Here is a 27,006-nt window from a genome sequence, read left to right as displayed (position 1 = left end):
ATTCAGAAAATTTCCGACAGAAAATGAAGTTTTGATATTTTTAATTAATTTTTTACGTTAATAAATAAGTTGAACAAATTTGGCTCTAAATCTAGAACATTGCATACCTCAACCAAGTACGGAGTTCAATGAGCGCTCTTTTTTTTATTTTATCATAGTTTATCAAAATTTAATGCAAAATCTACATCGGAAATGTTGAGACCGGATCTTTGCCCGATATTTGACAGAATCGATCATATACTAATGGTAGAAGGTTCTCTTCTACAATGTAAACTCTTTATAAATTAGCTGGTTATTGTTGCTCGCTTAATTCATATATTTATATATATTCATATATTCGTGTTTATTTTGTGTGCAACCCTTTACGGGCCACACAAGAAACTTCCCGATTTTCGATTACAGCTCCATCTATCGCGAATAAAAAAAAATATTTGAAACTAGTGTTTTGAAAAGGTCTCATAGCCAACTTTCACAGTGCATGGTAAAAAATAATGTGTTCCGTTAAAAAAATCATGTTGATCTTGACGTGACTTTGACCGGTCCTTTGAAGGTCAAACGGACACGATCGTTCAATAGAATTTTTGAAACCCTAAAACATTTCTCTAAACCATTTTTCTCACAATGTTCCATTTTGGAAATATTTGTCTGTTTCCATACTTTTGGAACACCCTGTATGTATATACATGTATTACACATATGCATACAAATGTAATAATAGCAATATATGTATATATATTATTTCCGTTTACTTATTCGCTCTTAAATTTATATTCTCCCATCTAGATTGCGTTACTGAGTTAAGGGGTATCCTGCATTAGGAGGTCTAAAAAAAAGCGGTTTTTCGTAAATTTTTTTAGGATGGAAAAAAATAATTAATTCCATCGATCTTTTTATTCTATTTTCATACATATTTGAGTAGTCTGTACACATTTTTTCAACAAGAAATATTCAAATTGTAAGGCACCTCAATTGAAACCTCTTATCGGCGGGAAAGATGCAGGTCGTAATTTTGGTTTGACACAAAAAAACCAAAAGAAATTTTCATTTTCATACATTTTTCTTCTACGTGAACTAAAAAATACCCCCCAAAATGGTGAAATGTGAAATTACTGCAAGTTTGAAAAAAAGAACGAGCTCTTTGGGTGAAAAAACTCACTGTAACTTGATAAAAAAGTGGTTTAAAATTTTTTTGTATGAATTTTCTTAGTTCACATAGAAGAAAAATGTATGAAAATGAACATTTCTTTTGGTTTTTCAAGAAAAGCCCTTGTAAACCTACCTTATATACCTTTCTCCTAGGCTGCCGCTGTGTCCCCCACCACTCGACCGCGATTTAGCGTTCGGCCGTGTTTAGTCAACTTTACAAGGGCTTTTTTCTCATACTTCAACACATTTTATCGAAAAACTAGAATATAAGTTTTGTAGTACACGACGTCAACTATTCAAACCATTTTTCAAAATAAAGATCGGTCTTACGATAACGCATACAGACCCGATGGAATAAAGCGTACTGAAAAATTCAAATTGCGATTGTGAGAAAACCACCTATCCGACAATCCCCGCTTTTTGCACACATAAAGAACACGTCAATCACTACTTGTTCCCAAAAGGCCAGCGTTTCAGTTTAAAAAATGACGGAGATACGAAATTTGTGAAAAAATGCTGAATTTTCCGATTTTCCAGATTTTTCTCCGTTCCTCGTTATCCGATCGTTCGAGGTCTCATTCTGTAGATATTTTCATCACCTACATTTTATCTCATTGGAGCATTGATATTGCTGCATTAGTTAAAAATTTATAAGCAAAAAAAACGACAAAAATCACGATTTTTTACCATTAAATTGTAAATAACAAGAAAACGAAACAGAGTTGGGAGTGAAAAACATATACCTATTAATCTACGCATCCCCTTTTATGTAACTGCACAATCGGTTCGCTGTCACTATTTTTGTCACACAAAAATGCTCTACTGATTGGCCTACCCGGGCATACGACCGTAACGGTAATACCAGTCTTCCCAGGGGTATCCCAGAATTCGATAGAGAAGAGTTAATTTTTCAAATTTTATGAGATTCGAAACAAATCCCGCGCAGGTATAAGGCGCGCCACTGGGTGTTTGCGGACGGAGAAAGGAGCGGCTTGGATTGTCAGGACACCGTGTAGGAAAAGCGCGCGAAGTGGGGTGGCGCCGATTCGTGTGCGCGGCGTGCGTGTGCCTCGGGACGCGCAATGGCCGCCGTGACCCGACGTGCTGCGGTTCAGTGTCAATCGTCCTTAATTTTCCCGTTTTAATTCGCCGCTCCACGCCTACGAAAATGCGCGCTACCTCGGCGTGCGTACAGTCGACGCGTGTCTGCCACACGGTGTGCTTCGACGAACGACTGGTATGTGCCCTCGGTAACGCGGTACCCTCGCGGACGTTTCTGCCGTCGAGAACCGCCGTGGACGTCGACACGCGACAGTGCGTGTCGGAACAGTGCCTGTCTCGTTCGTGCCCCGTCGACAATCGGCAACGAAAAACGGATCAGTGAACATGAATTTCGTACGTGTACCCCTGTCGGGCAGCTTTCGTGTCTCGTGAAAGTGGGACCCCCCTCGCGGTACGTGTTCCACGAACGTCCGATTTTCGACCGCGAGAACAGTCTCGGCCGAGAGGAAGTGCCAATTGACGGTTTAATGCGCGCGTTAACTCTTTGCGGCACAAGAATTCGATACTACGGTAGTCAAATGTGCGTTACGATCGGAAAGCTGCGTAGCTTTGTCACATCTCGCGCGCGACGAGGGTAAAAGAAGCGGATAGCGCATGGAAATGCGGTTAACTCTCAGGCTGGTGTAAACGTGCGGAGGAAATCGGTCCAAGTGAACACCGATGCCAACCGCTGTGCTCGACAGGACATTCTCTAGGTGGTCGTCCGAGCCAGTCACCGTGCTGCAAAGAGTTAATCGCGGAAAGCACTGTGCAAGAGTGATCGTGCGTCGTCGCGTGCTAAAGACGATTCACCGAGTGTCGGCAAACAGGAGGTGAGAATCACTGGCTAAAGCAACAAGTGGTCCCCGAGTGTACACAGGGATGGGAAAAGCTCGCAGTTTGCTTTGAACCAGCCTTCAACGACGTGTGATTATCGGTGGTTCGCGGCGTGGAAAAAAGGCGTTCGTCGGCCAAGGTTCAAAGGGCAAGTAAAATGCTGGCGATGCTTGCTTCGGGACGCGTGCTGAACGAACGCGGCGCGACGTTTCGGAGAAATGTTTGACAATGGCGCGTTGGATGCCCGATTGTTTTTCCCTTGAAAGTTTTTTGCGCGAGAAGAATGTCATTGTTACGCTACCGTGGAACAGCGAATCTCGTTCCGCTTCGTTCGGATTCTGTACTACGAGAGAGTTGGTTGCATTTTTATTTGGAGAGCGATTCGTGACTCCGGTTGAAACTTTATTCGATATTTAGATAATCGTTTCTTGGAAAAATAATGGTTGGCAGGTAAATATTTGTTTGCTGGATAAATGAGAAAACTATCTCTTACGTACCCGCGTGTTTGTGGTGTCCGCGGAATAGATGACTTAAGGAGGCTCGAGTGCAAATAGAAGTAACGCCAAGAAAATTATAAAAATTTGTATACGGGTTAGATTTTATCCCAAAAATACCCACGCAAATTTTCGGATGGCTAGGGTACCTAAAAGTTAAGAAATAAATGTTTCAATTGTTCACTTTTTAACGTGACCTCCTATGGGAAAATGCGCTTTCAACACACTCAATTACGTGCTACAAAATAATTGACGCCGAGATTGGATCGAAAATTTTATGCATTATAGAAAAATATCTAAGGAACATATATTCAGGAACAGGAACAAAATACTCCGAGGCTACTTGTAGTATCGATAATAAATTAAAGAATACCAGGATAATGCGTTTTGTCTTCTGCTATTGACATAGTATTAGAGATTAAAAAACGCGCGTTCAAATACAAACAGTACTGTAGTTTGTCTGAAAATAATTGATTTATATTACTTTATGATACAATATAAATATAATAGATATAATAACGACTAAAAATCAATGTTTAACAGAATTTCTTTTTATTTCGATATAAAATTGCGAATTTGTAATATTCATTGTAATATTCTAAATACTATGCCAGATCTACTACTACGTGAATCAAGCGACAATAGTAACTCTATGTATATTGACTTACAGTGTAACTGTAGACCCTCCTTAAGAATATAATATAATAATCATTTTACACCAACTATTCTAAAATCATTTACTGTGCCAAATTGATATACATATTTTGAGCAGAAGTATTATTACAGAAAAATACTACAGTTATTTGTATTTATTACAGAAAAATATAAATAACGCCGATTCCTCGCAAAAGGCATGTGCTCCACAAATGAAAACAAGTATATAAGCCCACATAAAAATTTGGAAAATGCCACACAATCTACAAAAAAATCATATATAGGAGAATATTAAGCAAACTGTACAGTTTTTTATAATAATCACGTTATGTGCAATAAAAGCACACAGAAATATGGCTACTACCGTGCAAAAGTCACATACAACACGCAAATGCCATGTACAATATTTCATACATATACATACATGATACGTATGGGATTAGTTATAAATATTCATTCATCAATCTTGGTTACTCGAAGAAGAAGTTACTTGAATAATGAGATAAGTTATCTCAGATAACGTTTTGTTCCAAGTTTTATCTACATACGAATACTTATTAATATATCTAAGAAAGTCACTCAAATAAATACGCTTTATCTACATAATTATCTAAACAAAGGTTTATATGGATTTAATTCGAGATAATCAATTAATTAATAAAGACAATGTTTTATTTCACGTTTTATCTAGCTACGAATACTTACTAAAATCTACTTAAGATAATTACTCAAATAAGTACGTTTTATCTGTATGATTATCTTAACAAAGATTCATTAAAGTTAATCGAATAACGTCCAACTGTGGTGCATAACAGGGGTCTGTAGTTACATACTCGTGACTAATGTTAGAGAAAGGTAATTAAGGAAGAACTGAAACGTGGTTATGTCAAAGTAACGCCATCCATCGTCATGTGGAAACATTTGTTCTGTCACTTCTCATCGTAAATACAGTAAAGTTCCTTATTTTATCGTGTCCGTGGATTCTCGGTTCCCGTGGAAAAATTGTTTCGAGGCTGACGCTCGTAGTTCCATGACTAACCGACTGGCATGCCGAGAGCTGATTTATTCGAATAACCTGCATAATGGACATGGATCGTGGACGTAATTATATCGAGGATGGTCGGTATAAAGGCGGTCGAGGTATACTCTCGCTCTGCATATGCGAATTTTCGTGCGCAGATATCAAACTTTCCATCGGTGAATTTGCATGTGTTTGAAAAAAATAGGTTTGTATCTGACATTTAATTGTCAACACACTATTCCGTGCCGTTGTAAATGCGCGAAGCCTGATCGGAATATCTAGAAAAGCGGCTGCTGTTCGTTTTTAAACGTGATCACGTTTGCGCGGGAAATGCGAAAAATAAATCCTGATAACCAGTTTGACGACAATGAGGGGGCGAAAGGAGTATGGGCAGTGGAAAGTTTATGAAATACATTTGAGAAACAACAAAGCATTGCACTACGCGTTCACATATTTAGTAGATGGATCTTTTCTACTTCTTTGTTTTTTTTTTTTAATGATCCTTTTTCCTGTCTTGGATTCTTCGTATCTTTCTTTTCATATTTTATCCTTTTATCTATGTCTTTGGCAATCGTTTACTTAATTCCTATATTTTTATGAATAATTCTCATTTTTATCTCAGTTTGTTATTTTATCTACGTATACCGTCTTGATCAACTTTATAAAAGGTGAAGATAGTGTTGTATGGAAATTATTTTTATCTGCAGTTTCGTTTAATTAAGCTGTTTGAGATTCCTTGGTAGATCAAAATTAATAATAGTGCAATAGCACTGTTGTCCAATATAATATTAATATACAAGTTCCTTTTTTAATTTTTGCTCATTACCTTTTATTAGTTCGAATCATACGTTTCACCAGCATGTCAACTGCTATAATAGAATCATATTTCTGTATAGCAGTAAATAAAACAATTGTTTAAGAGTATCTAATAACGATAATAACTATCTATTAGATAGTAGAAATTCCGATCTTCAATTTGAGTTTTGTTAAAATCGAATCGGACGATTCCACGCCGAGTTATGACACTTCAATGTTTCCGATTTAATAGAGAATTATGAATGAATGACTAACCCAGTGACCTGCATTAGTTCCTAGAAATGTGTACGCACGACGTAGTAAAGTAGTAAAAATCGTAAACACACAGCGTCTAGCGTAGTATTTCCTGAAAGGATTAGACAACAATCATTTTTACATATTTTGTCTTGAATATTTAATGAGTTCCTTTTGAACGATTTTTATGAAACTTGGTATAAAGAAGGTTTGTGGCACTGATCGTAAGTCTGAACTCGACATTTAGAAATTTAAAATGGCACAAAGCAAAAAATGACTAGATTTGAATAAATTTTATCAAAATTTCATTTCACGAAGTAAAATGGATGACGAAACAAATTTCGTTTTTAATTTGTATTTGCAAAATATTTGTTCATCCTTCGCCTCTACTAAGTTTTATTCAGAAACTCGAGTTGCAGTTGGCGTACTTCCCTTACCAGTCATGAATTACAATTTGTCTAACACTAATGTATGTCATCATTGAACATAATAGAGAACTGCTGAATAGATAAGCACGATTATTTTCCTATTATCAATTGAATGTATATTCATGAACATAGACCACGCATGTTTACCCTCGATTCCGTTGACATAATAATTAAAATTATCCAGCGGAATATATTTTGTCGTTTTATTTTCATTTGTTGCTCGTTATCCGTTCATCTATTATGCGAAACAGCGTTAAAGTGCGACGTAACAATTGAGCTCATCATTTGCAAATTGAAGTTGCGTGGGTTTCTCCGATGGAAAGGAAACTGTCAACGATAGTATAATTTATAGCTGATAGCATTAGATACGAATTAGGTATCGTTTGAAGAACTTTAAATTAATATTTATGTATAGATAATTATGCAGACAAAACTGTTCTACGCGGATAATTATTATTTAACACTCGAAGTAGTTTATAAAAGGTTATTCACATGAATGTCTATCTAGATCAATTTCATACAGATAAAATTATTTGTCGACTTTCATCTAGATATTATACAAATGTATCTAGATAAACTTCTATTCCTTAAAATGATGATACTCCTATCTACGTAAAAATAAATTGAAATAAATTTTGTTTTGATCAAATTTTTGCCTAAATAAATTGATTAAGTTTTATTTAAATAGATTATTTTATTATTATAGATGATTATGTGTTTTTTCTTATCTAGATAAAAATATAACTAACTCCAATTATATCATAACTATAGATCTTAATGTTTCTTCATACAAGTTGTTAAAAATTGCTTATTGTTCACACGGAAATATAGACATAAGAAGGTAGTTTATACAAAATTTATTTGGTTCCGAAGTAGAAACATAATATTGAAATTAAATATTTCTCTTTATCATTATTTATAAAATTTCAAGATCTTCATTGTCAATTGTACCGTTACTATTTGAGTTTAACAACTTGAATTCTATATATGCGTTTTTCGATTCGAGTATGTTGGTTGGAAATTGTAAATTAATGTGATAATACATAGTACAGAGATTATACTCACCTGGCGTAGAGGCTACCGTGATTATGAAGGCGGTTCCTCCAGGGTGAGGTTATTCCGTTGCACATAGTACAGAGATTGTTGATTAGTTCACGTGTGTTGATTTCTATAACGATGGAATTTCGAAACGTAAGATTGTAGTAAGATTGTTCCACTAACTTAATTACAAGCAATTTTCTGAGAATCTATTTAAAATGGCTGCATGAATTTTTGTTTCTGAAATTCACTGACTAGAAATTTGTATTATATAAATGTAGAAAGTAAAACTTTTAATCATACTACTGTATGATTTTTAATGGAGTCGATGAATTTTTATATATTCCTGAAGCTCATATTACATTCAACCATTTTTTTTTTCACTGACATAAACCATATATCTTCTAGATTTAAATAACAGATATTGAGTTAGGCAATAATAACTAAAACTATAGACACTGAATTATTTTGGATACTCCGTGAGTATACAATAATAATTTGAATATTAGTTTTAAGAGGTATAACAATATAAGTAACTTTACCGTTCTCATGAGATTTAATATTTGTTATCACATGAACTGTTTACAACTTGTTTTTATATTTAAATTAACGGTTGCGACACGATCCTCGTGTAGTGAGAATACGAATATCTGAAATTATATCGAGAGGCATTCAATTAGATGCAAAATAAAATAAAAATAATTCGATGAGAAATATGTATATAATTCAACAGTCTCCTTAAGGGGGTATTATCGTCTAGAAGTTTGTTTTTTCAGTAATTTTTAGGAATTCATTTTGCTAAAACTATCAAACCTATAGTACCAGGGTTTTTTATGCATAATAAAACACGTTTCAACTAACAACACAAATTTTTATGAAATACTTGATTGAAATCTATACAAGTTATGCGCTGTTATGCAGGTTGTGACGTGAGATGCTCGTTCAATCGGGCGCACAGGCTGTGGCGGTTCTAATCGTCCGAGACAGAAAAACAAATTCTTTTTTCAATCTATATGAATGTAGTTATCGTCTGAACTAGAATTAAGTAAGTACTACATTTTTTTATCGGAATCGCAGCTGTTTGGAAATTAAGGTTTAATTTTCCCGGAAAATCGTCAACTAAAATATGAGAGCAGGGCTAAAATATTCAAGCTATCGGTATAATTCTAGTTCAGACCATAGATGATGGTGCCCTCGAAATGTGTGTAAAACCAGAAGTCAGTCGGTCCAATACTTTTTGAGAAAAACGTGCGCCCGACTTAAAAAAATGTCGTTTCGAGAAAAACGCGTTTAAAATTTCCTATACATTTAGCACTAATACTGCTGAACAGCCTTTCAGCCTCTGTAACTATGAGAGCTCTACGAATTTCAAATTAATATTCTAGAGGCACTTTCTCAAACCCCCAAATGATAAGATAATGCAAAAAAAAAAAAATCGAATTTTTGAAGTTTCTAGACGATAATAGCCCCTTAAATGCACAAGTTTCTCTACGATAAATGGTCAGTAACATGATCCGGGATCGGATATCTCGATGAGACAATGCTAATGCAACGATCAAACTTTTTTTATTATTACCGTTTTTGTTGTAAAACTGTTACCATCGTATTCCTGACATTTTTCTGATTAAAACGAGACCAAACACGACGTAATTCCCAACATATTTACTACATATTGTCTCACCGAAATAATCCCGGTGTTGGTCGCATTTTTCCCATGTCGCTCCGTCCTCTTCTTCATTCGCTGTCCTCCTCTACACTCGAAGTTTGTTGGCAAAACATTAGAAGATACAGTGGCGATTAAAGGAGGAATGCAAAATCGGAGACCCAAAACATTGCACTCGAGGTTTTTATATGTTCACACTTGACACGAGTCGAGCGTCGAACGTAGAAAAGGACAGATAGTGAAAGGATAAAGAGGTCCGAGAAAAGAAAACACTCGACAGAAGCGTATCAATCGGTGAGGATCATATTACACCGGTGGTCGAGACTACTCGGGCAAAACTACAGACAAAAGAAATATGAATGGACTGGAAGCGAGGGGGATGGGTATTTGAGAGACATACGTAGTGTCCCAGCCTAAGTGATACGGAGCTCTAACTCCAAAACTATCGGCCGAATGCAAAATTTCAAATATGGAAATTGCATGGTAAAATGGGCTTCGTGTTTCAGCGAGAAGGAATTTTTGTTAACTTTGTTATTTAACGAGATATGATGGTCAAGTTTCGTTTTTCAAATGGAACTATATATTTTTTTTTTATACCATGCTATAGTACTTTTCAAGATGAATTCATTAAGCTTGAATGCATTTATCCGATTTTTATTAGTTTTCAAGCTATAACGCTTCAAAGTTTGCTCATTTTCAAGGAGAAAACTCGATCCCATTGATGCAGTAAGCACCATGCGGTTCTTGAAATCGATACGGAGAGTCTCGTTTGGGATTCTAGGCCCAACGAAGGAAATTGGGAAGAATCCCAATATTCTATATCACGTTAGATAACAAAGTTAACGAAAATTCCTTCGCGCTGAAACCGCATTTTACCATGCAATTTCCATATTTGAAATTTTGCATTCGGCCGATAGTTTTGGAGTTAGAGCTCCGTATCACTTAGGCTGGAACACCATGTATAATAAGAAAAAAAATGTTTTAGTACCGTTCAAACTGAACACAATCTTATCACTTGAGAAATTGAGTTTCTCTTTGAATTATCCATCGTATTAATTCATGAACCGGATTCTCAATTACGAACTGGAACACCATAAATCTTTGTTGCTCTCGTGCAGAATGCTGTTTCAAAGAACACGCTGTAGATTATTCTAACCAAACTTGTTATCATAAAGTAGTTGTAACTTTTATCGTTTTTGGGACAATCCAGAAATATGTTTAAAAAAAAGATACAAAGATGTCTTAAAGACATTTAAAAATTCGTAGAAAACTAAAGTAATACAAATTAGAAATATTTGTATAATTTTGTAGTAAGAAAAACTTTCAAAATATTTGAAAAAAGGAAACAAAAATGTAACAATAATTTCTTAAAAGAGGCGGAGACTGAAATAAATCTAGGTGGAAAACCTTTGGTGGATAACCAAAATGTAGGATAAATAATTTTATTTAAGCTTAGGTCATAAATGATCGAATGTAAAAGAATATAATTAATTTCTGCACCTAACAATTTTTAAGTACACTTATAATCTGTTAATAGTATTCAGATTCATTGTAACAAAAAGATTAGGTTGAGAATTTAGATGGTTGATACTTAACAGAATGACGAGTAAATATATTTACTTAAACTAGAGTTACAAATAATTAAATGTAAAGACACAGAATTAATTTCTACACCTAATAACGTATAAAAATAAAATATCTGAAAGGATCTTGTCTCCTAAAAAGGTTCAGTACGCGTCGCATACAAAAATATTCCCGAATCGTTTCAAAAATGTATCATTCAAGACCCTGGGTAAAGACTGAGAACACCGTCTCACTTAAAAAATCTTGTTATTCGTAGGTCGAAGCGGCGAAACCAGCAATTATAGACGTGTCCGATGGTGGAACGATCAGTGGTGATTCGTAGAGCCGTGAACAGCTTAACAGAACAAGGGTCAACACGAAATGCTACTTTCGTTTTTCGCGTGGAAATCACGTTTGACCGAGCAAGGATTGCAGGAATAGCAGGAAAAGTGTTGCAAGGCTGAAACTGCGATACGGTGGAACCTCGAGGCCGCAGGAAAAAATTGAGCAAAGCCTTTTAAACCAGCCACGAAGCTACGAACAAATTAGAAACGTCCCGAGTGAATTTAACGCGGTTGAGAAAATAATAAAAATATCTATTCTAGACCTATTTCTCTCGACGAACGCGGAAGTATTCGGTTTCCTAGAAGAGTATGCACAATCATAATTGCATGCAGGAAATGTGGTACAAGTTATCATCGAATCATCGTCACACCCGTTCCTCGAAAACCTATTGCGAATCGAGTAGGAAGACTGATTTATTATAAACAAACCATCGTAAATCGCACTGCGTATGCGTGAGATGGTAAACAAGGAAAATTGCAACGATTCTTCGTGACTCACTTCCGTTCGAGGTCAATGGAGACGCCGAGAGGATCGCATACCTCGAATTTGGATGGACAGGAACGCAAGCTTAACCGTTATCGCGGATTACAGCGTCATTATTACGATATTCAACGGTTAAAACTCGTCTTTAGTTGCGAAGAGGAAGCACCATAGTGTGGGTCAGAGAGTACACGAGCTGACCGTTTTGTAGCGAACCGAACAGGCAACTCGTGACTGTGCCCTGGCAGCTCAGGGAACAGAAGGGACTGGGTCGTTGCTTGCAAAGATTTCACGATCAGCAGGGACCAATCGACAATTTCGCACAGCAGACGATACTTTTAGATCGATCGACCTTTATGATCGCTAAAGGTTCCGAATTGTTATCTAAAATATGGCTACGGAGGGAGAGCAAGCGGTACCAAGTACGCCTTGGTACACGAAATTCTTCGAGTACTGGAGAAACAGAAATCGCGTGGGTCCAGGAAAGGTGGAGCTACCCGACTGCGACTTCTTCATCGTCGGTCCGCGTCGTACCTTGAGAATCCTGAAGCCGAGCTTGAAGAGCGGCTGGTACTACGAGAACACAAGCGATCGACCAGAGTCCACCATCGACAATTTCTTTACTCGTTGGGCCAGGAGACCTCACTCGTCCGGAAACTGTAGATGTTCTTTTCGGCAGTCGCGACGGCTGAGCACCGCTGAAGAGCAAATCATTTCCGAGGAATTGAACAGAATCAGGACGAGTCTCTGCGAGGGTGAGAAGAACGAGTCCGCCATCGAGGAGCTCGAGCAGAGGGTGTCGGTGAATCTGCAAAAACTTCAGGTATCTGATCACCAACCAGTGAAAGAAGACGAAACCGACAACTCGAACGAAAAGGTTCAACTGCCGGACGAGCAGACGATCAAAACCAAAATCGTGAAGGACTTGGAGAAGTACATCAACGTGCTCCTGGAGGAGATACTCGACGACACCGTGAAATACATCGCAGGTGTCGAGGACAGTTTGATCAAAGATGCAGCGGTTACGAAGAAGAGGACCTCGCCAAGCAGACGATCGAGTCGCGATAAGAGCATCGCGGAGACGGGGAAACTGGAAACCGAGCGAACCACGGGCAACGAGGAGTCGTTCAACATCAGCTTCTCGTTCCGTCCGGATAGGCTCGAGAAGAACGAGAAGGAATCCGCGTGCAAGAAAGAAATTCTGAGCAACGAAGGATACGTGAACCGTGGGTTCATCGGGTCAACGAACGATCCAGATTCGTTGGATTTCTACTTGAGGCGAACGGTGGGCACGGATGTCACTTTGGAACAGCTGGATTGCATCGATTCGGGGATAAACAGCGTCGAGACGATCGAGTTCCAGCCGGACCAGGAGCCCAGCCTGGAGCAGTCGTTGCTGAAGATCATCGACGAGAAACTCGGTAGAACGCCCTTGAGGAACAGTTGGGAGGATCTGAGCACAGGTGGCCGGGAGAATGATCCGCAGGGCCAGCCGACAAAGAGAACGGACGGGACGGTGATTCCGAGAAGTGGCGAGCAGCTGAGCAACGATCCAGCCACGGAGGGATCGGAGGTCATCGGAAAGAATGACGCGGAAAGCGGTGAGCCGCGGGATTCGAGCGTTGAAACCGCTGGAGGAATCGATATCTCGACGGATAATCTCGTGGAAGGCAGAGTGGCCGCGGTGGATCTCAAGGAGCTGGAGGAAATTGTTAACGAGCCCAGTTTCGAGAATCTCCGGTTGGAATTCAAGGGCAACGGCGACGAGCCGCCCCTCAGGCCCAAAAAGGGCAAAGCGATGTCGAGGCTGCGGGAAAAGTTCTGCGCGAATCCGGCCGCGTCCGACGAGTCTTTGGAAAAGAGCAGCTGGAGCGAAAAGATGGGATCGTTTCAGTTGAAGAAGGAGGCGACATCCATCGAGCTGGAGGATTACAGGAAGATGTGGCCCGACATCGACGAGACATCGATCGAGCAAAGTCCACGCGAGTTGGTCACGTTTAGGAGAAACAGGAAGCCGATGATCGTTTTTCTCCACGGCTTTGGATCGTCCGCGGAAATCTTCGAGCATCAGCTGGAGTATTTCTCAGCTCTGGGGTATCCGTGCATTGCGCCGGACATGCTGGGCCACGGCATGAGCTCGGCACCTAGCCGATCCAGGGATTATCACTTTAACAAGCTGCTGAAGGATCTCGACTCCGTGCTGTGCCACTACGCGTTTAAGCCTGGGCAGAAGTGCGTCTTGGTGGGGCATAATTACGGGTAAATATTTATTCAACTATTTTCTCTTTTCGTTTCTCCGTCTGGCCGACTTAGACAGCGTATGCTCATGCAAATGCATACTTTTACAGGAAATTGATTAGAACGTAGATTGCGGATGTTTATGCAAATGTATATTTTGGTATGCACGCATTATTTTGCATATATGTTTTGTGCGTTTTAGTTAAAAGACACGTTACGTGTGTTTTACATTATTTAGTTAAAAGATATGTGCACATTGTATATACATATATGTTTTGCATACTTTAGTTAAGAGTAGAGATCCCTATTTCACGTGTATCGAAATACACAGTTGTACGAGTAATTAATGGATCCGTGTTTTAATCCGTGTATTTTTAATACACGCGCATCCAGGTAAGTACACGCGCATCGAAATACACGGGTGCGCATACATCGAATCGAAACAGTGATTTAATTAATTAAATTTTATTATGAAACAATGTATTAATATTTGTTACTCCTGACCTGAAAATTTATTTTACAAATGATATTGAGACATATAATTAACACGCGGATCGCCACGTCACTCATATGTGGGTGACAGAGCTTTTCACTGAAAAACGAAAATTATTAATTCTGAAAGTTAAGTGTCATAGAAAATGAATTTAAATGAAATACTTGAATTTTGATGAAGTTACAGAACGAAATACCAAAATAAATGTTTCATTACGCAGTTTCCAAAAGTCTGTAAACAAAATTTAATCGTAGTAGAAATTTTGAAGAGTTTTAGTCTGGCAGTGAAAGTGTTAACTATTCAAATATTCACATGTTGAAAATTACAGAAAATAAATACTTGTTAATAGTTAATAGACCCTTATATTGTGCGGAGAAGTAGCATGGTCGTAAAATATTCTGTTATATTTATTCTTCTTATGTTTATATTATTTTTATGTATATTCTTTGTTGCTTATCAAGTTTTTCAAAATTAATAAGGATCGTTATCTTTAGATAAAAGCTTTTTTACATAAAAGTTTGTATACAAACTAATTGGCTACTGTACTTGTATAATTCAATGTATGCGCACCCGTGTATTTCGATGCACAATACATACTTACTTGGATTTAAAAATATACGTGTTCTTCTTCCTTAATACACGTTCAAAACCGTAATCTCCAGTTAGAAGTTATATGCACATATTATTTTGTGCATTACACATGTGTCTTGCATACATGTTTTCATTAAAAGGCATGTGCGAATATTATTTTACACATTGCATATTTTAGTTGAAAGACATGCATATAAATATGCACCCATTGCATCCCTATGACGTGGAACATTCTTTTTCGAGATTTATTGGGTTGACTCATGAATAACTTCCACCGAAAGAAACAAATAATCATGCTTTCGGGAAATCCTCTGGGGATAGTCATTTTTTGTTTGCCTGTTAAATGAAGACAAATGATTATCAACGATGGTAATTATATAATTGAGTGAAATTTATTATGTGATAATATATTTGGAAATAAATTGTAGGTTAATAAACGGAGATTATTTATGAACACAATACATTAACCCTTTCGCCTACAATCACGAGTGAGACTTGTGGTAAGGAATTTGGTCCATAAACAATAAACACGAGTCCGACTCGTGATATTTCGTTCCGACTTTTACTACCTTCCTGTCTACTATGGTCCGAGCAATCGGGATATAGCGTGTAGGTCAAGGGGTTGCCGGTTCTCTAAAATGCGATTTCAATCAATTACCCAAAATTTTCATTTATGTATGTTATCGATTTATCTTTTTTACATAAAAAACTATAACATTTATGCTGTGTGAAACCACAGCTGTCAAGACGAATTGAACGATATAGGACGGAATAATGTTCATCGTCACACGAGAACGTCAATAAAAGATAATAAGATATGATTGCGAGATATAATACATTCTAAGTGAGGTTAAGTAACGTTTAGGGTCCCACAGTACGAAATGAAATTACAATTTAAATATTTAGAATTCATTTTTTCGTATGACACAACCGTAGCTTTCATGTTTAAAAAATTGCATTCAGAAAAAGGTAATGCAAATTTGAAAATTGATTCGAGTCATCGTAGTTTTTTGATTAGAAACAATAAAACTGTTTCCTTCTCTATTTTGTCTTTACATCACGCATTTGCAAAAGGAATGTTGCATATCGATGACATAAACGACTTATGTAACCAACTTATCGTGCACTGTTCCTCGTTTTAATCTTCAATTGAATAAACGAGATACTTGTTGCGTAAGCGGTAGGACAATGTCAATTTAATACCGATCAAGAGAGTACACGAAACATACACGTACGTCGGTGATAGAATAACTTGTGAAATTTTACACTGCAAACCTAATACTTTTACAGATTTTTTTTATTAGTCTACGCAAACAACATTGCAATAAGGTGAAACCAGTCTGTAATAAATTAATATGGAATAGAAATCATTCCTCTAATGTTACGACACATAAGATATTGATCTGTAAGTTATCCAGAGACAAACATATTTATTTTAATTCCGATGATATGGTTTATCTGTATTAAATTGGTCCTAACAAAATACGTAACATTAAACTGTCACCAATCTACGGTATAAATAGGAAGAAAAAATTAAATATGCAAAAGTATTTGTAGCGATGATCGATTATGAAAACTTGTACGGAAATGTTGAGACAGAGAAAACAAAAGTATAACATTGAAATTGTAAAAGAAGAAAATAAAGTGAGCAATTTATTGCAGTTGATTGAAGTATTAGTAAAAGCAGTATTGATTATAAAAAAAATAGGTGTAAAGGTGAGATTTTCAAAACGAGACTGTAATTCCAAACACAATTTAACAATATTATTTATTACCAATTCGACTTAACTATTCTTCCCCCAAGATCCAGTAATAAAATATAGCTGCAATTGATGAGACTGCTATAATTTGAACACACGTCACGCATCTGTTTGTCTGCAATCTACCAATCGAAGTAAACTCCTCTTTTAAATTCTTATATTCTCGATGCAAATTAATTAACAATGTAATTACACGTAAATGTAGATACACTACACGTTACAGTTTGACACGTGTCCTTGAATACCAGACAATTGTCGCGTGCGTTCACATGCTATGAAGGAAATTATTTCATGGTCGTAACCGTCAACCATTTCATCCCGTGGAAATAGATCCATTATACAGAGTATCAGTGAAAAAGTGGAATTTTTTTCCAAGTTTTTTTCATATTAATACTAATCGAAGATATCTTTTACATTTTGCAATCGTGGGCTTTCTTTCCGTAGATATCAGCAGTTAAATAAAAAACTAATTAATTAGTTGGCTAGTAAAGCAATATCGATTATTATGTTATTTACTCAAATATTTGCCTTGCTAAGTATTAAAATAATTATGTTAATGTTAAATATCAGAGTCTAAATCAGTAATAGTTTGCGTGATATATGTATATTGAATAAAACAAGAGTTGAACGATGATTACTCCATGATTACTCCATGGTTACTTTGTAATTTTTTTGTAATATTTTTTGTATCATTATTGTGCTCCATTTTAGTTAATTATTTAATAATTTGTATTCTCACAGAAATTGCATCTATATCTTTTTAATTTCAGTGATGAGTTTAATAAGTGATAAGAATGAGATAATTTACAATTGTCAAAGTAATCAGTAATAATAATCATGAATTACATCTTGCCCAACACTGAACATGTATGTAAAAAGTAATACATAAATCAAAATAATACGTACGTGTATACTTTCTTTTTTATATAACTTTATCAATTTTTATGGATATGAAAATGTTATGGATATAATTATTATGATTTATTAGGCTTGGATAAACAAGACATACATCGTGCAACCTTCAGCATTAGCTCTGTTAATTCTTTATTTAGGTCTCTTTGTATAATATTATTTTAAAAATCAGTGAAAAATAAAGAAATTGTATGAAATTTATAAACAAAAAAATGTATACCTTGCTCGATTGAAATTGTAACAGCAAATTATGTTTTTACTGTGAGAATTTTAATTAAACTCCATTTATACATTATCTTCCTTCTATAAATTTACAATAATTTCTCCATTTTTCACAGATTTTTAAAATAACCATAGACAAAGGTTTAAAGCACATTCTCGAGTAAACAGAATTATAATCTGTAACGGAGTTACAACTATATTCTGTTACCGACTTCTCTGTTTCGTGCAACAAATTCTATCAAATCATAAAGTTTGCATTCAAAGTTTATTTACGACTCGTATCACCGAGACCTTTCTCATTACCATTACAGAATTATTTATCCGCGACTAGTAGGAACTCGGTCGCAATCGCGTAACTTATCTTCGGCCATTTGAAAGCATCTGGTGCATCGTAATTGCAGTGCGCACTCGAGACTGTGCCTTATCGAATATCTATGGATTACAAATTCTTTGACGTTTGAATCGTTTGCGAACCCGCGCGATTACCTGTATTCGTTTAACCGACAAAACGGATAATGGGTGAACCTCAGAGCGCATTAATTCACATTCAGATCTTCCGATTTGCGGGGTGATCGATTCATTTTTGCCGCCCTTGGGATATGGACGGTGCACTGGTTGCGCTCTTTCTGTATCTTCGCTTCTTTTCGCGAAAATAATTCCACCGCATTTATCGAAATCTCCTTTCCTTTGGGAACACCGGTACGCTACTAATCAGTTGTGTACTTAATCTATACACATACAGTAAGTCCCATAAATATTCCAACTCTCTACGTCTATTGAAGAAATTTGTCTAAATAAATTATGCTTTAATTATGTTTAGTTAAATCTACGCAGCCTAATCTCTAATTTAAGGCCTTACATTAGAATAAATGACTTCGTATTATAGGTCAGTGAATTTTTCTAAACAAATGTCATCTCATCATGGATAAAAATATATAAGGTTCCGTTTAAAGAATTAATTTGTTTTTTAAATATCTGGCCCTACTTCACTTACAAGCAAATTATTGGTTGCATATAATTAACCAATTAACTTTTACAAAAATATTTTTTTTATAACTTCATCCCCTCGTGAAATATTTAAGTATTCCGCTTTAAACAAAACACCTTGTGTATCATGTATATTAGGTGAACCGGAAAATAATGTCGTTTTTGCAATTTTAGATACTTGTTTATCATTCATCGCCTCATTGATTTTTATCGATCTGGCATTGACAATTTGCACACTAGATGGCTTAGGCTATTCGAAAGGCTATCGATAACGGGAGCGATTATATAATTAATAATTAAAAATAGAAATTTATAAAAAATTTATTTAAATTTAATGTAAAAGAAACGACATTACTTTCCAGTCCACCTAATACATATATATCACAATTTATTTTTCAATAATTGTTGTTTGGAAAGGGTCCCTTCAAAAAAATATGGAAATGACTGGAGTAATTATTTACAACTTATTCTTTAATAATTGTACTTTGGAAGAGAGCCGTTAACAAAATTTGAAAATTACTGTTCTAAAAAGAAATCTTTTAAACCTAGATCTAATGTTATTCCACGATGGAGCTTTCGTTTAACGTTAGTGTTAATTAATATGGATTGCAGTGTGAAACAATTTGAATTGCAAGAATTGCTGTATTATTGCATACTTCTTGAAGGTAAACGATGGTCATCGGTGGTTAGTCCTCGCATTTACATTTTTACGCAACGGAACGTTGCAGAGGCCCGAGGTAAACAAGAAAAAAGCTTGCAACATAGTGCACTTATCCCATGTATCTTATCCACGCATTATCTGCTAATCTGTAAGCGGTTTCGTGCAAATTTTTACGCGAAACGTATTGCAAGATACAGAACAAGTTTAACCCTTGGACGACTACTTCATTCTTTGTTTCAAAAAGTATATAACGGAGTCTATAGAAAGAAGTCCTCAGAACAGGTTTCCAAAAAAAAAAGAATCGTATACTGAGAGTCTCTTTAGCATATATTAATACTTAGATGTTTATTAGATGGCCAACTGATCGACATCATTTGTCATAATAAAATAATATTGCAAACATCTCCAAATAAAAATATATCTACCTACAAATGCAAAAGATATGTAAATTCTTACGTGCTTCACATTTTCTTACGTAAATAATATTACAAATAAAAATTTAGATAAAGAATATTTACTAGGAAAAATATTTACTAGGCTGATATATAAGGAAATAATTAAAACAAAAATTTGACATTTTTAGGCCGTGTTTCTATTATTACAAGTTAGAAATCTGATAAATTTAAAATCATTTTCTCAGTTTTTATCGGAGTTCTAAAAAAAAGTAACTGATCGTTAGAATGGCATGTATTTTTTATTTAAAACTTTTCAAGGTTTGGGACACGTGTTAATGTTAAAATTAAAAGATTCAATTTTGCAGAAATTTTTTGTATGTATTTACAAGGTATTTACGGGATGCATAGATTTAAGAAATTATTGATATTAGGACCATCCTAATATTTAGTAACATTTAATAATGTTAAAGTTTTGAGTGGCATATTAAATCTCATAAAGAAACTGTGGAGTCATTAAGGTAGAAACTTTCGGGAAAAATGTTCAACATCATATAATAAATAAAATACTCCATAAAATAAATAATATAATATTACATTATTATATTCAATATAGCAAAAAATATTAATATTCTAATCTAATATTGCTTATATACGTTGGTGTGTATATAAGCAACAAAGCTTACTCATAAACCGTGTGTATTTACCCAAAATACTTACTCGCGAAAGGGTTAATAACGTGAAAGGGAATGTGTAAGCAGTTTACGTGAATCTGTAACGTTACGACACCCCTTTAGACTCGCCCTGTATCACTTTAGGAATCCCTCGATGGAATTCTTTGGACTTTTATTGTGTAAATCGTGAATACATATGGCCACTTGGCCGGTAATCACGACCCACACGACGGCGACGTCGTAATAACGACACGAGTTCTATTAATTCATCACACGACATTGCAACACGACATGTAGGCCGTTGGGCTAAGTCCCTCGAACCACGTACGGTTCAATAGCCATTCCTCGGTTGAGTTACAAAAATTAACACCTATTTCCTACACGGATTGCGGCATTGAGTTAGGATCGCGGTTAAACGCACTGCGACCGCGATATGAATTATGGGGAAAGGACATTATCAGTCGACGCGCGTATAAATTAAACAGAAATTCAGATTTCCATTAAGAGTGAACTCTTGCAATGCTGTTGAATCTTCGGAACAGTGATTCTCAATCTTTTTAAGGCAAGTACAATTTTAGAGAATTTTAATCTTCCTAAGTCAACGCTGAAGCATCGCTAAAATTTAAAAGGAATAGAATAAAAAGATAACTTTTGATCAAAAGTAGGAATGTATTTGTTTTTTGAAAACACATTATCACGTTGATAATAGAGTTTTTTACTAAAGAACTAAACGAAATTTATTCCGAAGGTGAGATCTTAAAGAAAATAAATGGGATTCCAATAAATAAATACTAGAACTAATGATAGTAGTAGTAGTAGTAGTAGTAGTAGTAGTGGTAGTAGTAGGTAGTTTCCAATTGTCCCAAAACAATAGCAGGAAAGTTATTATTTTTCTGAAACACTCCAATTTATTTAACAAAATTTAACGTTTACTTAAGTTAAGTCGTTAATAACCGTTAGCAGTTGATGCAACTTAATTTACTGATAAAACCAACAATTCTTCCTCTTCGTTTTACATTTTAATATAATTTTATGTGTAAGTTAGTATGATAATAAAACGACGATTACGTCATTACCGTTTATTACAGATGCAGCTTCGCAGCCGCCTTGGCCTGCAAATACGACAGTAGTATACACCAGCTAGTCCTGATATCCGGAGGTGGTCCAACGGCATTAGCAGCGCCCAGCACCGAAAGCACCGGTCACTGTTGCCTCAGAGCGATCCTGACGCCTTTTTTAATGTGCGGCCTTCACAGAGACATATTGTACTCGGCGAGGGGTCGTCAACACCCTTACTGCGGCCCCGAACCGCCGGAACAATGGCCCTCGCACATGAAATATGTTTTGAACGGCATGGTTTGGCCGGAAGGAGACTACGTATTCCATAGAAGGATATGCGCGCCAACGCTTCTCATACACGGCTTAAGGGACAACAAAGTCTCGCTCGTGCAGGAATGCCAAATGGAAAGGGTAAGATTTCCAATGTCTATTCATTTCTATTAGACATAGAATGTCTAGATAATCATGTACAACCAAGGAATCATAGGATGATTCCTTTTGCAAAAATAAACCAAAAATGTAGAAAAATATCTTTATATATGTTCTTTCTTTATCGAGAAATATATTCGCTCACTTGATTAACTGCAAAATCTTGCGCAAAACTTCAACCAAGTGGTATCATTGTAGTCAATCAATTGTAATTATCTGATTGGCGCCATCTGTGACTTGGTGAAATTTTTATTTAAATTTTGGGATTGCTCATTAAAAGCTAAACTTATTTCATATTTAATATTTGTTATATCTCTATTATTTTCGAAAATAATTCCTATATATTCCTGTGCACTGAAATAATTTTTGGTCATTTTTATCAGTGCGGAAATATTGAATTATTTATATTTGCTAAAGATATTTTAAAACCTAATATTTGCTAAAATACGTTTGATTAGTTTCACAGTAATTTTAATTGTACTTTTGATATTAACTGTTACCATTGTATGTAATGTTTTAGACCATGTTGAAAGCTTTCCTGGAAGCCATCCCAGCTGCCGGCCATACTCCCATGACTGATTGCCCAGAGCAAGTGAATCACATGATTCACTGTTTCATAGACTTGTGGAAAAACAAAAAATGGTAGCAACAAAATAAATAGTTAGGTTACGTATGTTTTACTGAAAGGAGATTTCGCGGACCATATGTTAATACGTGATAAGATTTATATTTGAATCAAGTTCTTCGTACGGGTATTTGACTCATTGTACATTGTTAGACAACAACAAAAATATGGTGCCTTCTGCTTAATTTGCTGCGGCGAATTTAATGCATCGACACAACGATTGGAATCTATTGTACATAACCTAGATTCTATTGGTGAAAATTCGTTTGTATAGATACTTTTTATACGACTGTAATGACGTAACCGATCTTTATAATTATCTTTTTTACGAACTTTTCATAGAACGTTTATATTTGTAAAGAAATTGTATAAGTCTGCATGATAACTGTGCCAAAAGACGTACACGATTGTTAAGACGTTTGTTCAAATTTACGCAGCCTCAGCGAAGGTTTGTTTGTCAATCAAGTTGTAAAATACAATGTAGAGGCTATGTAGTAGCGTATAAGTTATACCAAAGATGATTTATACAATGTTATTTTATGTATTTTAGTGGAGTATAACTTATTCGTTTACAATAAAATTGTGTATAGATACTTGAATCCTTTATAATTATATTTATAAGTCTTGTTTCATGTATTCCAGTTAGCCATTTAATCAGTCGTTATGCGTGTTTGTGTTCTTGTTTAGTTGTTTAATATCAACGATTCAGGAGTAATTTTTGATTAAGTGGGTTTTCGGGAGACTTCATCCATTCCTTCTTCAATATTTGTTTTAATTGACTTAACCTTAACGTTGGATTTTGTTCTTTAATGATAGGCATCATCCTTTCTTCGAAACTAGCGAACGCAGCTTTCATACGTTTCTCAGGATGGCGATCGATTTCAGGTTCCTTTGTACTAAAAAAGAAAGTATCGCAAGCTTAAATGATTTGTACTTCAAATAATCCTTTCCTTTTTTTAACGCGAAACAATTGAATTACATTCTCAAAATGATTATGTGAATAGATACCTTAAAACAGACAACGCTTCGTCTATACCGTGTGCCGTTTCACCTTCGATCGTTAATCGATTCAAATTTTCCTCAATCGGTTTCTCTTCCTCTTTCTTATTCAGTGCTACCTGATTTCGCTTTTCCGTTGCAATCACAATTTCTGCCCTCGTAATTTTTGCAGCAGGTTGCTTGCCGCCCACTTTTATAGTTGCCAATTCTTTTTCAAGCAGAGCTTTAACCTCTGCTTTCTTTTCTAATTGTTGTTGACGTTTCTTTTCCAGTTCTTCCTGTAAGTTATATCGAAATTGATACAACCAAAATAACAGTTAAAAATCAACATTTTCCACAGAAATGCAATAGATCCCTAGAAAGGGTCTCTTACAATTTGGAAAACCACTTATTGAAATAATGAAATTGAAGTTAATAAATATTATTGCATACCTGTTTTTGCTTTTTCTTCAACACTTGCTTATCATCATCCTGCCAGGCCTTCTCTTCAGCTTCTAAAGCTTTTCTTGTAGATTCAGCTTCCTTGGCTGCTGCCTTTCTTGCTCTGGCAGCAACAGCTTTGCTGTTCTCTCCAACAAATTTCTTGGGCATGTTGATCTAGATAATGCATATCATCAATATTATCACATGAGATTTCATGAAAAAATCTTTCAGCATGTACATGTATGTTTATCTTACACTCTAGTGACATTCACCAGAAATAAAAACCGTATCAACTCTCTATGTTCATGTACATATCTTGGAAATTTGCAAGGATACACCTTAGCTAGTAACATACCACAAGCTAATAGCATTCATGGATTCAGATTAGTAGAAATCATGCAATATAATTGAATGTGTGTCTACATTCTGTGATCCATATAGTAATCACAAGAGTAATATACCAACAACCAGACAAGGCAAAAGGTTTTACTCAGTTTTTTGTAGTAAAATATTGCCTAAAGTATTACGATCCTGAACGAGCTGTAATCATAAGTATACGATTTAAAATACTTTATTAGAAGATAAATAAAAAAAAAGCATATCGTATTCGCGAATAAACGAAAAAAAGACTAATGACGTCAGAGTATATCCCTTTTGAAAACAAACAAAATTTTTTTCTATCTGCAATTGTAGACAAGCTATAAAGGTAGCCCTTGTTAAATGCTTCACCCTGTACTATTAATTAATCGATTTAATATTGCGCGGCAACGAGTATTCCACTATGATTTTGTTGGCAGTACTGGTACACGTGCGCAGACGTATCGGTCAGCTCGAACAGTTGAGGTTAAATTATAAACCGAATACTTTTCAACTGAAGGCACCAAACCATAAATATGGTGCGAGTGATTTATAAATGACAAATGACGTGGTACTATGGAAATATATGTCTACGTAAAAAAATTTTGCAACACTTAACTAATAGTCGTGAAATGTCGAAGCAGGGATCGAAAAAAGCTGGAAAGGCTCAGAAAGCGGCGGCGAAGGAGGTTAGTAAATAATACAAAACGTAGCTTACCAGTTCCAATGGTGAGGATTAAAATTTTGAGCGTGATCGAGATTTGATCACCGATTAAGAAAATATCATGACATTTTCTGTGATACACCGTTCATTTACACTTAATGCTGCTAGGTGTCGCTTGCGAAGTCACGAATGGCAACATTATATTCGCAACTCACTAGCTCCTTTTTGAAACGGTCGATCCTTCCGTATCAAATTTAGTTTTTCGATAATCATTAATGTAAAAGTGATTATCGAGTCATCGATGATGTTTGGCTAATGTTGATAATATATTTTACATTACACTGCGAGAAATTGGCGATACAATATAAATATCTATTTCTTTAATAATGTGTAAAGTGTTATGTGGTGCACAAACAGCTGATTTAGCGCACTGCATGTATGAATACATGTGAATACAGGGGGATGCTCCTTTTTGCGTTTATAAACATACATGATAATCATGTTTATGCTAACTGTATGTGATTTAAAATCAAAGATAATATTGGCAAGTACTAAATAAGAGTTCATTTTTAAGAAATATATATATATATATATATTTAGTATTTACATACTTATACTGCTAGAATTACGCGGACTCTTAGACTTCATGAAACCTCCATTTTGTCTGACAATTTATAACTTATGGAATGTTAGATTTTCTACTTACATTTAAGCAATATTATGTATATATTATTTTGGTACAAAAAAAGTAATGTTTAGTAACATTGATGGTACATGAAATAGTCTGATTTAACGATTTCATGTAATTGTAATCAATGAAGTATTATTGAATATTTTTATAAGTCTCAGGAAATAAAGGTGATGTGAAGTTTTAAGAAACTTCGTTCTTGGATAGTTCCACAGAGATACTTTGAATATTATTAATATCCATATTACAAAAGAATAGAAGTTTAAATTATGCCACATTGTTGTATGTAGGTCACTTAGAAATTATACCAAATATTTTCGACGTTATATAGCAACAATATTTTATGCCGTATGTGTTGTATCATACGCTATAAACGTTAATATTTTCTTTACAAGTAGATGACTTTTGGCAGGAACCTAATAAGGGACCCATAGGCGTAGACAAAAATGGCAATGTAACTATAAAAATACAAGCGAAGCCTGGAGCGAAACATAACAATATAACGGGTAATTTTACGTTGTAATTGAGGATATAAAATTCGGAAATTAACAAATTGGGAGTCTTTTTCATGAAAATAGATTTCTTTGTAGATATATCCGACGAGGCAGTGGGGGTTGCGATATCCGCACCTCCCGTCGAGGGTGAAGCAAATACGGAACTTGTAAAATATTTAGCTTCCGTATTAGGAATGAGGAAGTCCGACGTATCGTTAGATAGAGTTAGTTTACTGTCTTGATAATTTTATAATGTGTTATGATTTTGATATTATCGTCATCGAGGAATCCTTTTTTTATAGGGATCCAAAAGTCGACAAAAGGTCGTGCTAGTGTCTGGAAGCACGGTGGAGAAAGTTTTGGAAAAATTGAAAGGAGAGATGGGAACTTGATAATAGTAACGCTTGATTTATTAACGCGTTTTAATCTTTTATTGTCATAATACCTATCTTTTATACATATATAAAAAATGTTTTACTCTCCTTCAGATGAGTCATATTTACTGTACATAAATATGGCAATCGTGTCAACATAATATGTTCAATTAATTTATACAATAAACTGGTGTCTTTATACAA

The 27,006-nt window shown here is 35.4% G+C and overlaps 3 protein-coding genes across 5 annotated transcripts; 2 read left to right on the top strand and 1 right to left on the bottom strand.

The window, feature by feature from the left end:
* The first annotated feature begins 2,233 nt into the window (after positions 1-2,233).
* LOC128873199 (uncharacterized) lies at positions 2,234-23,396 on the top strand. The gene is made up of 4 exons (XM_054116584.1): positions 2,234-3,020; positions 11,213-14,019; positions 21,779-22,160; positions 22,699-23,396. Exons 2-4 carry the CDS (start codon positions 12,152-12,154, stop codon positions 22,822-22,824), a joined length of 2,376 nt encoding a protein of 791 aa, XP_053972559.1. The 5' UTR covers positions 2,234-3,020; positions 11,213-12,151; the 3' UTR covers positions 22,825-23,396.
* On the bottom strand, positions 22,884-25,707 carry LOC128873201 (coiled-coil domain-containing protein 124). 3 transcript variants are annotated; one of them, XM_054116586.1, is made up of 5 exons: positions 25,301-25,707; positions 24,498-24,765; positions 24,235-24,399; positions 23,812-24,080; positions 22,884-23,699 (listed from the first exon to the last, which is right to left on the bottom strand). In XM_054116586.1, the coding sequence occupies exons 2-5, from the start codon at positions 24,594-24,596 to the stop codon at positions 23,501-23,503; spliced, it is 732 nt and encodes a 243-aa protein (XP_053972561.1). In that variant the 5' UTR covers positions 24,597-24,765; positions 25,301-25,707; the 3' UTR covers positions 22,884-23,500. The 3 variants fall into 3 exon arrangements, with proteins under 3 accessions (XP_053972561.1, XP_053972562.1, XP_053972563.1); XM_054116587.1 differs by lacking the exon at positions 24,498-24,765 and having other exon boundaries at positions 25,301-25,702; XM_054116588.1 differs by lacking the exon at positions 25,301-25,707 and having other exon boundaries at positions 24,481-24,612.
* LOC128873202 (UPF0235 protein C15orf40 homolog) lies at positions 24,797-27,006 on the top strand. Its single transcript, XM_054116589.1, has 4 exons — positions 24,797-25,271; positions 26,347-26,440; positions 26,525-26,652; positions 26,731-27,006. The coding sequence occupies exons 1-4, from the start codon at positions 25,146-25,148 to the stop codon at positions 26,818-26,820; spliced, it is 438 nt and encodes a 145-aa protein (XP_053972564.1). The 5' UTR covers positions 24,797-25,145; the 3' UTR covers positions 26,821-27,006.

The sequence above is a fragment of the Hylaeus volcanicus genome, chromosome 3 (assembly GCF_026283585.1).
Source record: "Hylaeus volcanicus isolate JK05 chromosome 3, UHH_iyHylVolc1.0_haploid, whole genome shotgun sequence".
NCBI lineage: Eukaryota > Metazoa > Arthropoda > Insecta > Hymenoptera > Colletidae > Hylaeus > Hylaeus volcanicus.
The sequence above is the reverse complement of the archived record's forward strand: the minus strand, read 5'-3'. Positions and strand labels throughout refer to the sequence as shown.

Bases quoted from the DNA above. Each gene is read 5' to 3' on its own strand.
- LOC128873199 (XM_054116584.1), top strand. From the start codon at position 12,152: ATGGCTACGGAGGGAGAGCAAGCGGTACCAAGTACGCCTTGGTACACG. The intron at 14,020-21,778 runs GTAAATATTTAT...CGTTTATTACAG, and splicing joins TTGGTGGGGCATAATTACGG to ATGCAGCTTCGCAGCCGCCT. The intron at 22,161-22,698 runs GTAAGATTTCCA...GTAATGTTTTAG, and splicing joins AGGAATGCCAAATGGAAAGG to ACCATGTTGAAAGCTTTCCT.
- LOC128873201 (XM_054116586.1), bottom strand. From the start codon at position 24,596: ATGCTATTAGCTTGTGGTATGTTACTAGCTAAGGTGTATCCTTGCAAA. The intron at 24,400-24,497 runs GTGAATGTCACT...TGCATTATCTAG, and splicing joins TGATACGGTTTTTATTTCTG to ATCAACATGCCCAAGAAATT. The intron at 23,700-23,811 runs GTATCTATTCAC...TTTCTTTTTTAG, and splicing joins GAAGCGTTGTCTGTTTTAAG to TACAAAGGAACCTGAAATCG.
- LOC128873202 (XM_054116589.1), top strand. From the start codon at position 25,146: ATGACGTGGTACTATGGAAATATATGTCTACGTAAAAAAATTTTGCAA. The intron at 25,272-26,346 runs GTTAGTAAATAA...GACTTTTGGCAG, and splicing joins AGAAAGCGGCGGCGAAGGAG to GAACCTAATAAGGGACCCAT. The intron at 26,441-26,524 runs GTAATTTTACGT...ATTTCTTTGTAG, and splicing joins GAAACATAACAATATAACGG to ATATATCCGACGAGGCAGTG.